This window comes from Scardinius erythrophthalmus (assembly GCF_964197995.2).
Source record: "Scardinius erythrophthalmus genome assembly, chromosome: 6".
In the NCBI taxonomy this organism is placed as follows: Eukaryota; Metazoa; Chordata; class Actinopteri; order Cypriniformes; family Leuciscidae; genus Scardinius; species Scardinius erythrophthalmus.
This window is the reverse complement of record NC_138226.1, coordinates 40,277,069-40,292,788: the sequence shown is the minus strand read 5'-3', so window position 1 is coordinate 40,292,788 and position 15,720 is coordinate 40,277,069. Positions and strand designations below refer to the sequence as shown.

Below are 15,720 nucleotides of genomic sequence, written 5' to 3'. Positions count from 1 at the left end.
ACCTCTTCCCCCCTCCTACTGTAACAGGACAGCGCTGTGTGCGTGCGCTATAAATGTCATGTGGGTGTTTATTACGTAGTATGTGTGTATCTGTCTATTGATCTTTTGCTTCCTACACACTCTGTTCCTGCATCTAGAGGTTTTGAATCAAGAAGAGATGTGTGTGTGGCTGGGGAAGCATAAATCTGAGTTGTGGCGTCTTTAGAGCATCATCAACACATTTTAAAATCGATCACAGAGGAACATAATGCCAGAAAACAAGAATGTAAAGAGAGAGAATGAGAATGATATGGACCCTTTTCACAGACTGTGATGATATGTTTCCACAAATAATCAACATCACAAAACAAGTTTTTAATGTTTTCATACAAAATGAATTTAAAATGCTATACTTTGCGTTCAGGGTTTGAAACGAACTTTTTCACTCCAATTTGACAACTACATTTTTAAGTTACCGGCCATTGAGAACTTCTACTAGCCAATATATATATTACGAAATTTGAATTTCATACATTCATTTCTTATTTAACAAAATCCTGTCATCAAGCCATCTCCTCCCTTACTCTTTCATCCTCATCCTTTTCACCAAAAATGTGTTTTAGGTACACAGATCAATAGAGTGCAAAGAACATCAAAACAGTTTAGGATGTTGGAAAATAACAATGTCTTTTCTCTTAATCAAATGCTTTTTAATCTTTGCCAATGCTTCAGTGCAAATGAACAAGTGTGCCGTTATTTGTTGTAGTGACGTGTGTGTTCAAGTAAGCCAGATATGTGCAGATTCTGCACAATACGCTGTATTTAATATATCATGATAGCTCACGAGTCGATGTATGTGCGCAGGTGTGTAGTCCTTCCCTACAAATCAACCCTCAACATACTACTTGTCTGGCCTTAAAATGAATAATACAGAATTTTTATCGCTTCCACGTAGCCACGTGAACTGGAATTATCCCGACAACGCTTTATCTGTAGAGAGGTAAAGGGAGGGGAGGGAGGCCTTCACAGGGGAGAGAATAGTTGACATTTCAGGACTGTGCTGCCGTCGCGTCCAGGCGCAGGTCCTTCATCAGATCTGGATACGGCCTGGATCCGGCGGACTGCGGTAAACCTCGGGATAAACAGAGAGACTAATATTAGCGTAGACGCCATTCTTCTTATGATGTAACGAGTACATCAGGATTTGTGGGAAGTGTTCCCGGTTCAAAGTGAGTAAACATGATAAGTAACACGCCAAATTGGCTAGTGATTTGACAGCGTTAAGGCCTGTTCACACCGGGACGAATTTCGCGCGCGATATTCGCCGATGTTTAACGCCTCGTGACTAAACAAAGGGCGCCAATGTGAGTGCATACCGACGCGAAAACGCCACGCGTAAAAGCGTCATTTTTTAAAAAACGCCTCCGACCAATGAGATTGGCGCTTTTGCTCACGTGTCTGGAGCTTCTGAAGTTACAGTAAAACACAACTTGGGGGCACTCAAGCACAAAACGGTCTTGCCGAGCACAATACGTAACGGCGAAGAAGATATATGCCGAGTAGCGTCTAAACACTGCCGGGAAGAAATAAGACGAGGAAGATGCAAGGCAAGATGAATGTAGAGCTGCTGGTCTCGTTGGTGTCGGAACATAAAGAACTATATGACAAACGCGACAGCGACTACAAAAATCTTGATAAAAGAAAACTGTTATGGAGTGGTTTCTGTTTTACATTAAGCACCATCTAATGTCAGGGAATGAATTTGCATGTTCACTCGGCTCAAAAAACGCGTTGAAAAACGCTGGCGAATAACGCGCGCCGATATTCGTCCCGGTGTGTACGGGCCTTTACCCGCCACAGTTCATTTTTACCCGCATTTGTCGTGTTGGCGGGTGTTAATTTCAAACCCTGTTTGTGTTATATACAACGGCTGAGGGAGTGACAGCAAATTTGACTGTAATCATTCTCTCAATATTTGGTTCCCTCTTTTGGAAAGTTGTGGAAACACTATCATGGATTTTTTATTTTGCTATTGGAGAAAATGGGAATACAAAGATGCGGTCGCCACTATAGAAGTTCATTCAACTATGACGACTTCTGTTTTTGAGAACCCCAGAGATGTGAAAAGGGTCCATTGGCAGAAAGTGAGGGACTTCAAGTGATCATTCACTTGCTGGGAGTGATTTTAGAGTGAGACACAATGATGCTCACTCTGCTATGAACCTGAAAAACTACTAATGGGACTTTAAATTTAAATATAAATATATGTAATTATATATATAATTACACATTTCACCTTTTGTACAGATGGTAATGAAACTAAAAGACTAACACGTGTAGGTGTTCAGCTAAATCTAATTGATTTGAAAGTATTTCAGTTTTTTTTTTTTTTAGATTCAGTTTTGTATTATGATAAGTTTATTATGTTTTGAAATGAACATAAATGTGCAAATTGGCCTGTAGATACACTGAGTTTGAGTCTAAGTGAGAGATGTATTCATGTAATTTGAAAGATGTAGTCATTGAATGCCAAAGCAATGATAAGTGATCTAGCTTAGCTCTCATAGACTGATGTTGTGCTCACTGTGTGAAGAGTTATTGAGAAATGTGTCCTGGCGAATTACATTATATTAAAGAAAGAAAATGAAATGAGTTTGAGATGAAATGAGGGTGAGTAATATTCCTTTAAACATGCAGTTGACCTCAAACACACAACTAGTCATTAAATAGACGGTTTACACTCCTTGCCGAATGTCCCTTACTTGGGAATGTAACACATCTCAGGATGTAATGATACATGAAATGCAGAAATTTTTGCATTCATATACTTCAACTACGTCAACTCTATTCCGGTTTTGTCTGTGTGTGTGTAGGCGCTTCTGGAGGTTGTGAACGATTTGTTCGAGGAGCAGACGGATCTGGAGAAGATCGTGAGGAAGATCATGCATCGAGCTCAGACTCTGCTGAAGTGTGAACGCTGCTCCGTCCAACTCCTGGAGGACATCGAGTCTCCGGTATGCTCTGATCCCTCATCTTCCTCCTCTTCCTCTTCCTTCTCTTCATCTTCTTCTCCATCTTCCTCCTCCTCCTCTTCTTCCTCTTCCTTCTCTTCATCTTCTTCTCCATCTTCCTCCTCTTCCTCTCCATCTTCATCTTCATCTTCCTCTCCATCTTCCTCTTCCTCCTCCTCCTCCTCCTCCTCCTCCTCCTCCTCCTCTTCTTCTTCATCTCCTGCTGCTGCATCTCTCTAATCCTGCTCACTTTAATGTCTCCTGCAGGTGGTGAAGTTCACCAAGTCCTTTGAGCTTCTGTCACCCAAGTGCAGCGCGGACATGGAGAACAGGTGCGACTGAGGACAGGTTAAACACACACACACGCACGCACACACACTCACTCACTCACTCACTCACTCACTCTCTCACACACACACACACACACACACACACACACACACACACACACACACACACACACACACACACACACTCACTCACTCACTCACTCACACACACACACACACACACACACACACACAAACACACTCACTCACTCACTCACTCACTCACTCTCTCACACACACACACACACACACACACACACTCACTCACTCACTCACTCACACACACACACACACACACACACACACACACACACACACACACAAACACACTCACTCACTCACTCACTCACTCACTCACTCACTCACTCACTCACACACACACACACACACACCCACAGTAAAAAATTGCATCTCCATATTATGCAACCTAAAGATTAGGCAGTAATTAGCTCAGTATAAGTTGTAGTACTGTATATTTTAATATACAGTGTTGCTTCTTTTTGTGAACTGTGTTGTATTTTATACAGCATTTTTGTGTTGAAGTTTTCATGTATGGTATATTTGTGTTTGTACAGTGTATTTGTGCTATATTGTGCATGTATGTTTGTTTTAGTGTGCAAATAGGTGATTTAATCAGTGTTATTTTAGTACCATTTATATACTATTATAATATTTGAAATTTTTCTAATTAGATTTTTATTTTAATTTTATTTTAAGTTTTATTCATTTTGCTTTCACTTTGTTTTGATCTTTTTTATGAAGCCATAAAGAATCGCATGCGCAGGGTAAGATTTGTGAAAGTGTACATAAGATTGCAAGCGTAAATAAAATTTGCGTTTGCAAGAGAAGATTTGTAAAGTTGTAAATCGCCTTTCATGTGTAAGAAAAAAATATTTGCTGCATTTAACTGTTATTCGTAAGTGTAATGCATGTATTGTGAAACTGCAGCTTCATGCTAACGAAAAATAAATAGGATCTGTATTCTTCTGACTTCCATTTTTCCGCGCTTACACTTTTGCCACGTTTTTTTTCCCGCACAAATGCAGCCAAAAGCACTGCAGGCCTGTGAACAGCAATTTGCAAAAGCGAAAACAACAAGAAACTGTCAGAAACTGCAAAACAGATTGATAGCGTGAAATGAAACTTTGTGTAAAAAAATAAACTGTTGCAAATGTCTAAATGGCTTGTTGTGTACATGAGGCAAAAAAGTTCCCTAAATAACCCGATTTGTACAGTTGCATCTTTCTTTTACCTGCGCTTACGGTTTTGGCACGATTCTCTCACTCATTGAGTGTGTCTCATTTCTTATTTGTGCATCCTCGTTTGCTTTCCTCGCGTCTCAGCTCCACCCCTTGTAGGATGCGAGGGAAGGCTGCAAGGAAAGAAAAGGAAGACGGAGGAATCGAAGGAAAGCTTAGGCTTGTTTGAGATGCGCCTTGCCTCGCCTGAAATGTATGCGAGACTAGGCAGCTGCAGTGAGGGGAGGAGTGAAAAAAGTGCAGGCAAGACGGACAAATCTCTCTTCTCGCAGTGGATCTGACACCTGCGAGATCAAAGATAGATATCGCGGGATTCACGATATTCACCCTCGTGCTCATTGAACTGGATGCAATTTAAGTTCTGTTGCTTTTAATGAAAATAAATATAATGAACAAGACATCAAAGCACTTGTTATTTAATCACATACCAAAGACGTGTTTATCAATCATTTTTACTTTAATTACAGACATGTTATATATAATAAATATGACAACAATCAAATAACCCATATAGAGATAACACTGTCAGAGAGTTTGGGAATACTCACATAATTTATCCACATAAAAACACGATGTCAGAGTTTTAAATGAAAACATTTTAAAAGAGATCAATACATCACGGTTGTTTAAACCAATGAGCATTAAGCTGTGTCGTCAGCAAGTTGTTTCCCATCGTGCTTTTGATCAGCGCAGTCGGTGGAGAGCAACTGCGCTCGACTGCAGAATCCGACACGGCCGCCTTGAGCTCGCGAGAGATTTTTGACATACGTCAGCATGACATCACAGCAAGGCGGACCGCAATCGGACACATTTCTAACCGGCATGCATCTCGCGCTGATCACCGGTGATCGGTTCTGCGCAGATTTTGCTCATCTCAAACAAGCCTCTTTTTTATACATTGGAATACTTGATCACTCGAGCGTCACTTCACTGCGTCATCAGCAGCGCTCAGAGGATCTGCCCTTATGTTGTTAAAGTTTGGTTATTTAAGAAATTTAGAATAAATAATAATAAAGCAAGATACCCTGTTGAAATATGTGAGATGTGTGGTTTATTTAAACTGCAAAGGTAAAGTATAAATTAAAATTATTGTGATAGATGTGAAGGGGGACGGAGAATTTAAACTTGCATCACGTTTAGTCAATAAAACTCTTCCGCATAGGATACACCCGTGTGTCCTCGCTCATGACTCCTCAGGAAGCCTCCTCACTCCTCGATCCTCGACTCCTCGCGGTGCAATTAAAGAATTGAGATGTCCTTCAAGATGGCTGAGCTCGATCGGTTTCCGGGTCATAGGATGGAGGACGGAGGAGAGATGAGACGAGGAGGGATATTGAGAAGCACCCGTCGAGTTTTGCTGTATGGCTGAGACTTGCCGTGTTTATTGAACCAATCAGATAAGAGTAAAACGAGAGTCAGCGAGAAGCTCATTTGATTGGCTACATGAAGAAGGTGGACCCGCCCTCCTCTTCGCGCTTGCTAAACTCAATGAGTGAGAGAATCGTGCCAAAACTGCAAGCGCAGCTAAAAGAAAGACGCAACTGTACAAATCGGGTTATTTAGGGAACTTTTTTGCCTCATGTACACAAAAAGCCATTTAGACATTTGCAACAGTTCATTTTTTTACACAAAGGTTGGTTTTACGCGATCAATCTGTTTTGCAGTTCCTGACTCTGTTGTTTTGCGTTGCAAATTGCTGTTCACAGGCCTGCAGTGCTTTTGGCCGTATTTGTGCGGGGAAAAAAACATGCCAAAAGTGTAAGTGCCTAACAGGTGTTAGTGTTTAATGGGAAGGTTAAGGGGAGGGATTAAGGAACAGGGACAAGTAATGTGGCATCCATTTATGATTGTAATAAATGTAATCATGTACAAAGAAAATGATGTTATTACTGCATACTGTTTTATAACAAACTAAAATACACTGAGGTGCAAATAGTATCTGCAACTATTTACATTTAGTGCAAATAGCTGCTGCCTTATATATTAGCAGATACATGCTTAGAAGTATTTTTCATTACATGTTAAAGGGTTAGTTCACCCAAAAATGAAAATTCTGTCAGTAATTACTCACCTTCATGTTGTTCCAACCCTGTAAGACTTTCGTTCATCTTCGGAACACAAATTAAGATATTTTTGATGAAATCTGAGTGCTGGATCACTCCTCCATAGGCTTCTAGGGCATTATAACTTGCTGGCCCAGAAAATGCATTAAAGACATCGTTAATATAGTCCAAGTGACTCCAGTGGCTCAATCTTAAGTTTATAAAGCGACGAGAATACTTTTTGTGTGCAAAAAAAAGAAAAAAATAACGTCTTTATTCCACTATTCATTTCCTTCTCTCTGGGCCTCGAGTCTTTTCACGTAGTGTAATAGCGTAGCGCGTCTGTGTTGTATGTCACACGTAGGCTCACTATTGGCCGACACTGGTCATGTGTGTGATGCGTGTGACGTATAACATAGAAGTGCACTACGTGACTAAGTGCACGGTGCAATTAAAGTGCACTGTTACACTAAGTGCATTGTTACACTACGTGAAAAAACTCGAGGCCCAGAGAGAAGGAAATGAATAGTGGAATAAAGTCGGTTTTTTTTTTTTTTTTTTTTGCACAAAAAGTATTCTCGTCACTTTATAAACTTAAGATTGAGCCACTGGAGTCACTTGGACTATATTAACGATGTCTTTAATGCATTTTCTGGGCCAGCAAGTTATAATGCCTTAGAAGCCTATGGAGGAGTGATCCAGCACTCAGATTTAATCAAAAATATCTTAATTTGTGTTCCGAAGATGAACGAAGGTCTTACCGGGTTGGAACAACATGAGGGTGAGTAATTACTGGCAGAATTTTCATTTTTGGGTGAACTAACCCTTTAACTAATGTCCACAAATAGACCCTTATTGTAAAGTGTTACCAATTTATTTGAATTCAGTTTTAGTCGTTTAAGTATTTCAACATATATTTCAGTTTCAATGTCTAACTTTTGTTGAAATTTTAGTTTTTAAATGTATATTTAAGTTTATTTCACCTTTATTTGAATTAGTGAAATCGGTTGTAATGTTGTGCCGGTGCTGTATGGCTGTACAGCAGGTCAGGGTTATTGTGTGATATCTGTTATCTGCAGTCTCAAAACCCTGAGCTCAGCTCTTAGAACACACACACACACACACACACACACACACACACACACACACACACACACACACACACACACACACAATGAGGATCCCAGGAATAAGAGCAAACATGTTCCTTTGTGTTAGGTTCAGCCGATCGGTCTGTTGTTTGTGACTCTTTTGTGTAGCGAATGACAATGAAGCGCACAGGTTTGGAGATCTCAGTTGCCATATGGGTGCTTTCACACTGCAGTGTGTGTGTGTGTGTGTGTGTGTTCAGTCACACATATCATCCCATTCTCTGCAGCTGTCTAATGTTCCAGCAGAGCTCTGTCTAGGGAGATCACACACACCATCACCATCTCAACACATGCATCTCTCAGCCACCCTCAGCATCCATGGAACAAAACATCACACAATCACTTTACTATCTGGCTAAAAGTGCTCTGAGATATTAAAGACAACAACAAGGCTCAAAACAGCTTACAATACATTCACTGCCCCCTTGCCTATTCTCCGTTGTAACGCCCTCTCTGGTGGCCACCAGGAGAGGTCTACTTCGGTATAGCTTGGGTGACCTGAGCTTCTCCTTCGTGGAACCAACCCCCTAGAGCTCCTCCCCCCTCTAGCGCATCACAAGCTGTCCAGCTTCTGGATGGGATTGCTTGTCCTTCAAAAAAAAATATATATACTGTATATATATACAGTAGCTGACTGAGGAGCTTCCCCCGACGTGGCTTCAGAGTCCCTCGGTGTCGTCCCCTGCAAAAAAAAGAAAAAAAACTCTGTCACGGCCTGCTCTACTGTGTCCGCTGCAGAAGGACGACACCAGCCGATCCGAAGATGGGGGGAGCTGCTCTCTCCCGGTGGAGGGCCGGGCAGCGAATCTTTTGAGTCAAAATTCTGTTCCGCCAATGGAGTCACAGTGGTACACAAATTATCAACAAAAGAAAAAGAAAAAAAAGAGAGCAGTTCCTCTAGCTCTGGGTTCGAAGAGGGCGTGGAAAGCAGTGGGAGGAGAGAATCCTCACCATTCTCATCCGCCTCTTCTATCGCCAGCACACAGTTCAACAACGCAACCAAGCCTCCTCCTGTACCCCCTGCCCTGTGGAACCAGGTAAGTGTTGCACAGCACACTCAGACCCCGCTATGGGACTCATGTCCCCGGTGTGCTCAACCGTGTGGCAGACGAGCTATCACGAGCTGCGCTCCCGGGAGAGTGGCGACTCCAACCCCAGGTGGTTCAGCTGATCTGGAGGGAGTTCAGGGAGGATCAGGTGGACCTGTTTGCCTCTCCAGAGACCCCCCCCTTCGCAAATATGCATTTCCCTCAGTGAGCCTACTTGCCAGGGAGGACGAGGAGCAGGTCCTACTGGTGGCTTCCTATTGGCCCACCCGGACCTGGTTCCCAGAGCTCATGCTCCTCGTGACAGCCCCTCCCTGGCCCACTCCTCTGAGGAAGGACCTTCTTTCTCAGAGACAGGGCACTCTATGGTACCTCTGGAAACTCCATATCTGGTCCCTGGACGGGACGCGGAGGTTCTAGGTGACTTACCCCCAGAGGTACTTAACACCATCGATTCACCTTGAAATGGAACCTGTTCGTCGAGTGGTGTTCCTCTCACCGAAGGGACCCCTGAAGATGTTTGATAGGGTCCAAGCTTCTTGCAGCAGGGGTTGGAGCGAGGGCTCACTCTACGAGAGGCGTTGCATCCTCCTGGGCGTTGGCACGTAGCGCCTCGCTAACAGATATCTGTTATGTGTAGAACTGGGTCTCCTCCCATATTCTCACCCTAAACGGGTAGAAGCACTGAGAGGCCCGGCTCTGTGGACCTATATTGTGCCAGAGTGAAAATCCTGTTGAGTCTTCCACCACCCTCGGAGCCGGACGTGCCTGAGCATCCGGTGCCAGGCCTTTATCTGTTGAATCCTTGAGAACCGGGTCTAGGCTGGGTTCCATATGTGCGACATATGTGCGACACTGCGGGGATCCCATATGTATATTCTTCCACGGCTGCTTCTAAACGGAAGCCTGTGTCTTTCCCTTGGGACAACCAGTATATCATATGCAGTACCCAGTGTATCATATGTGTATATGTATACAGTGTATCATATTACTGGCAAGATTCCTATTCGTCTCCGTTCCCTCCTTCAGGGAACGAGGGTTACCACTCGTAACCAAGACGATATTTTGCAAATTAAAATGATCCTGCCAGAAGAATTGCGTGATAACTTGATTGTCTTGTTCTGTCTGTATCATCTCAGTGAGCTTTTGTGAGGGTTTACGCATGCACTGTAAGGTGAATTCTGCATTTTCTGAAGTTTCAGTGTGGGTAAGAAACTTTGGAAAATGCTTGAAAACGCTAGTGTGGACGGAGAGCGTTTTGAAACGAAAACTCATTTCTATCCGGATGAATGTAGACGTAGCTTCAGTCACACTCATTGTCTGGTCTACGACAAGGACTAGGGATTACTTACCTGTCAACTTCCCTGAGATATTTACCTCCTGCGATTTCTCCAAGTTCCTGTTTCCTTGTTCCCTTGTCTGTTCTCCAGCTCCAGCGGAAGAGAGAGAGAGAGAGAGATCCAGTGTTTCTATCCCTGAAATACAAAGACATTATTTGTCATTCAGTCACTCTAACAGCAACCAATAGTTGTGTGTGGATATACTTCAAATTTGAAGTTACATCCTCTATCTTCACCTGCAAACATAAGAACTGAAGCATTATACTTGCACTGCTCATCGTTTATGGTCTATGCTCACCTGTTGTGTTATTCATCCATCTCTCTCTTGAGTCTGATACCTCCTAAAACACTCTAATGTTCAGCTAATTGCATTTAATAAATTTAAACTACAATGTATTTTCATTTAATTGCAGTTAACATGCATTTAAGTAAATTTAGCTAAAGTGTAAATCTAGTTTCACACTCAGTTTTAATAAAGAATTATATGAATATATATATATATATCTCACAGCTGTGAAATTATACAGCTTCAGTGTTATATATTACTGTCATCCACAGTAATATATGTTTATAGGGGTATATAGGGGTTTTATGTGTGTTATTCAGTGATTTCATCCTCTGTGTTGGCTTCTCTAAAGGTACAGCCGGAGCCATTATGTAAGAGTGATTTGAAACAGCTCGAGGCCAAATGAGAGAGAGAGAGAGAGAGAGAGAGAGAGAGAGAGAGAGAGAGACGCATCTCCGCTGCTCACCCAGACGCACATGAACGCAACATACACACAACACTTGTGCAGATCTCAGTTACACACATTCACATGCTCTCATTCATCCCTTTGATTCTGGCATTTCCTCAGACAGCAGCTCTCAGTGCCGTTAATCATGTGTGATCTTTGGGGTGTGATCGAGAGTGTGTTTGATCAGACTCTCTCAGCCTAGAGCACGAGAGCCTGAAATGTACCACGTGAGAGAGATTAAAAGAGAGAGGGAGGCTACATCATTTAGGACTGTGTCTCTGCTGCACGTGGGCGTTTATGAGAGTCGGAGTGTTAACTTCTCATTGCTGTTGCAGGCTCCATAGAGCCTCACTGAAATGCAGAGGAAAGTTCGTTAGCTGTAAATGACTGTAGAGGGAATGGCATTGCGAACAGCGAGTCAGCTCCTCCAGCTCTTCATGTAAGCGTCTAAGGCTCTCTTCACACTTTGTTTGATTTTCTTGGTCCGAATTTGCATTTAATTCCACCCCCATATCCCAGCAGGTCTCTTTTTACATTGTAATTTGGTTGCGAACCATCCTATGTTTGCGTAATTGAAGTGAGCACCACCTTGAGTACTACTTACTTATAATGTTGGATTAAAAAACAACAACAACAACGAGTAACCCAACTATGGGGTGGTATAGCACCTTTCTAACCGTGGGTTATTTTAACCCAATGCATTGGGTTAAGAGCCAGTTGGGTTAAAAGTAACTGAACAGTTAACTATTTATTTGTATTTATGACATTATTTTAATAAATAAAATACACTTTTCAAATACAGATTGTTTATTTGTATAAAACAATAAATATGTCTGAACAGATATATATTTTTTAATTACAAACAAAATACTGGGGAGTCCAGAATTTAATGTAAATATACATAATTCTGTACATAAATTCAAAATACACAAATTTACATACAACATGCGTAATTAACCCAACAGCCGGGTTATTACAGAAAATACCCAACGATTTTGAAAATGACCCAACATTTTTGGAAAAATAACCCAACATAGTGACCCAATATGTGTAACCCAATGGTTGGGTTAAAAAATAACCCAACACTTTTTTACTGTGTAGTGACAGCTGTTTACACGGCTACAATGAGGCCCAGATGAGATCTGCAGATTTTTGCATTTTGAGTTATAGTATACTTTATATACAGTATATAACAGCTGTACAAACTGTATGCATTTTGCGGAAGAATGTTGTTTTGGTTGTGCTTTGGCTCTCGTGACTGTGCAGATGAATATGGTTATCGACCATAAAACATTTACTACTAGACTTAAGAGATATAACTAGTTTAGATGGAAAGGATCTCAAGCTGACTAAATGAAGAAGAAGACTTTACTGTAGCTTTACCCATTTATAGACATGGTGTACTTCCTTAAAACTAAATTCCAGCATAGTGTTACTCAACCATAATGAAATGCCCCTTTACAAGATAATGCTTTACAATGAACTCTGTTAGAGAGCTACATATGGCAATCCATCTGTTCAGTAAAATACCTTAATCACCTGTTGAGTAATAAAAACACCATCATCTCCGCCTCGCTTTGACACCATTTGAAATCCCTCAGTTCTCGCCATCTCCCAAATAAACACGCACGAGCGAGTGACGTAGGCTATGTACGCAATTTCTACATGGGCATTTTCAAAGAGTGCATTTCATGACTATATTCCTTAACACACACTACACTTTTAAAAAGTCCACTTTGTAATAACACCAAATAAAAAGTTTTACTTGGGAATGAATTCATGTAAATTGCCATTGAGATGCTATTGATGTCCCAATTACCCTGAATTTACGTACATTTCAGATCACTTTTTCAAATCACGTTTTAATATTTTTTTTCTTAAGCTTTAGTTAATTTGAGAAATGTTTCCATGACAAAAGCTCAAACGGCGCAGGATGAGTTGTACACAAATGTAATAATGAGGGTGTAGGGTTTAAATGCAAGCCCAAGTATGAGCAATAGTAAAAGTGATTGTCTGGTTACACATAGCAGCACGCATCATTTCCTCTTTGTCTTGTCCACAGCTTCAAGGACAGCATGGACAAATCGTCCTATTCTGATTGGCTGATTAATAACAGCATTGCAGAGCTGGTCGCTTCCACTGGGCTTCCTGTGAATATCAGTGATGCCTACCAAGACCCACGCTTCGACGCTGAAGTAAGCAATATATAAATTAATAAAAGCATGTTACATGGCATAAGCCTGGCTGATGTTTGGACCCCCATTAAAGGAGTATTCTGGGTTTTAAAAAGTCTTAAACTTTATTACCATTATAACTTTTACATGTCCCTCAGTTTTTACAGTGAAAGTTGGGTCAAGTGTACCGGAGGATTTAAAAGCAGACATGCAGTTTGTTTTTTAAAGCACTTACATGAATTATTCAGTAAAAATGGTATTAAGTGATCTGTAAATTCTGGGCGAATGAACTTTGTGTTTATGTGCTAATGATGCAGTTGCTCCATGTAAACAGTATTTAACTATTGAGGTCTATGATTGCCACTTAAAATCAATCATCATTTCAAAACAGTTTTTAGATGGACAATGTTTTATTGACACATTCAATTTATATTTTAAATGAGAATTTAATATCTATTTATTTGAACATTTGAATTTTACATATTTACATTTTTTAATTCATAATTGATGACGAAAATTTATTGATTCATTTTATTTTCAAGTGGCACTTGTGGTCCTCCATACTTTATCTTTCCTACAGAGCCAGCAGATCACTATGGAAGACTTTATAACACGCAATTTGGACATATAAAGTCAGAATTGCATGATATAAAGTCAGAATTGCATGATATAAAGTCCCAATTGCGTGTTATAAAGTCAGAATTGTGAGATGTAAACTCGCAATTGTGAGATAAAAGTCGCAATTATCTTCAAAAATGTTTTATTCTGTGGCGGAAACAAGCTTCCATAGATTACAGATGCTACAGGAAGAGCCACAGTTGTATTTAACCCAGAATATTCCTTTTAAAGAGCCTGATTAAAGTTGAGAGAGACTTCTGCTCTGCATAAGACCTTGGACCTCTGTCGGCTCTTGTGTGTCTTCTAAATGCTAGCAGCACAAAATTATATAACACTGTGTCTTCAGACGATCTCATATTTTTGCTCGCTTCTCCTCACAAGCTTCTAGTCAGATCATTTGTTTTTTGATGTGATGACAAGTGTTTGTTTTCAGGCAGATCAGTTCTCTGGCTTCCATATTAGATCTGTCCTGTGTGTCCCTATCTGGAACAGTAACCACCAAATCATAGGTAAGTTATCCAATGAACCACTGGTGTTTCACTACATATAGTTGATGTCCCCGGTTCTGCGGTGTTGTACTACTGTATGTGGGAGCAAATGGAGGACAAACATGTGTATGTATGATAATGTCTGTTTAAATGTATCTGTGTCACATCAGTGTGTGTGTGTGTGTGTGCTGCTGCAGAGCGCAGTGTGTGTGTGTGTATGCGTGGGTGGATGTGTGTGTGTGGGGGAAGTTTCTGCCAGGGACCAAAAGTCATTATGAACACAAACAGCCAGTAGAAGCAGGAGTCAAGGATGTCTTCATTCAAAAGATTCTTCTCTTGCTTTCTCATTCTCTGCCGTAGTTTCAGAACCAGTTTTCCTTTTTCTCAAATTGATTTTGAAGCAAGTGTGAGAAATTTCAGCACTATGAGGAGAGAAATCATCTACATCTCTGGTCTGTGAAACTTCACTGTCCACAAAGGAAATATTTTATATCTATATACTGTATATACTGTAGTCTTTTTGAAATCCTTGGATATGTTCAGAATGTCATTCAGGATACTACTATTTTTATAGTTTGCAGTTGTGGCAAAGCTTAAACTTGTTGTGGTGGGTATGAAGGAGACAGGGGTCAGAGAATGTCTGTGCAGCTCACGTAATGTATTCATACACTTCACTTAAGCAAACAAAAATATAGCATGAGGGCTCAGCAGCAACTCAGATTTCTGCACACAAAGCTCTTCTTTAACACGGTTTCCACGTGCACAGCTCACTCCCAAGGCAGCCGCTTCTCTGCACTCACGCTGCTCCTTATCACCCATCTCTCGACTCACTGCAGTGCAAACACTTAGTTCTCATTAACCAGAGGCATTTACCTTACCATTCAATTCCCCCGCACTTGCTCTCCACCTGCAGCAGCTGTCAAACCATGCCCCCTCTTCCACAGCAGTATATGCTGTGTATGTTCCACATACCCCCACTGACCAACTCATGCCGGGAAGTCTGCAACAGCTATCTGCAGCCCTGGCCTGTGAACCACCTGGAATTCAAATGGTTGCAAAGCCAGATACCAATGGGTGATCCGTGCATTGGCATCCTTCATGCGGTGGGGCCATTGGAGCAGGGCGTTGTCCGAACAGAAAGTGAAAGCCCATCCCAACAGGTAGGAATGGAGAGTGAGGACCGCCTACTTGATGGCCAGCCATTCCTTCTCGATCGTGCTGTATTTAGTCTCTCTTTTATCGAGAGCTTACGACTAATATACAGCAGGGGGCGCTCCTCCCCCTCCACCACTTTGGACAAAATAATGGCTCCCAGCCCCCCGTCCGATGTGTCCGCCTGCAAGACAAAAGGGAGATTAAAATTAGGGGAATGCAATACTGGTCCGCCACATAGTGCAGCCTTCACTTGGGTAAAAGCCTGTTGACACTGCTCCGTCCGTCGGGGCTGAAGCTCTCTTTTAATTAAGATCAGTCAGAGGGCTGATGACATCCGAATAGTTAGGTATAAACTGCCTGAAATAGCCAACCAGCCCAAAAAACGTTCTCACTC

At 41.5% G+C, this 15,720-nt stretch overlaps 1 protein-coding gene across 1 annotated transcript in view; it reads left to right on the top strand.

Annotated features, from left to right (window-relative positions):
• The window catches only part of pde11a (phosphodiesterase 11a), a gene marked incomplete at both ends in the record, with an annotated part of 91,351 nt that overhangs the window by 34,421 nt on the left and 41,210 nt on the right, over positions 1-15,720 (top strand). The window contains 4 exons of the mRNA XM_081367409.1: positions 2,853-2,993; positions 3,258-3,322; positions 12,954-13,086; positions 14,117-14,192. Coding sequence (XP_081223535.1) covers positions 2,853-2,993; positions 3,258-3,322; positions 12,954-13,086; positions 14,117-14,192 — 415 coding nt within the window. The remainder of the gene's footprint in view (positions 1-2,852; positions 2,994-3,257; positions 3,323-12,953; positions 13,087-14,116; positions 14,193-15,720) is intronic.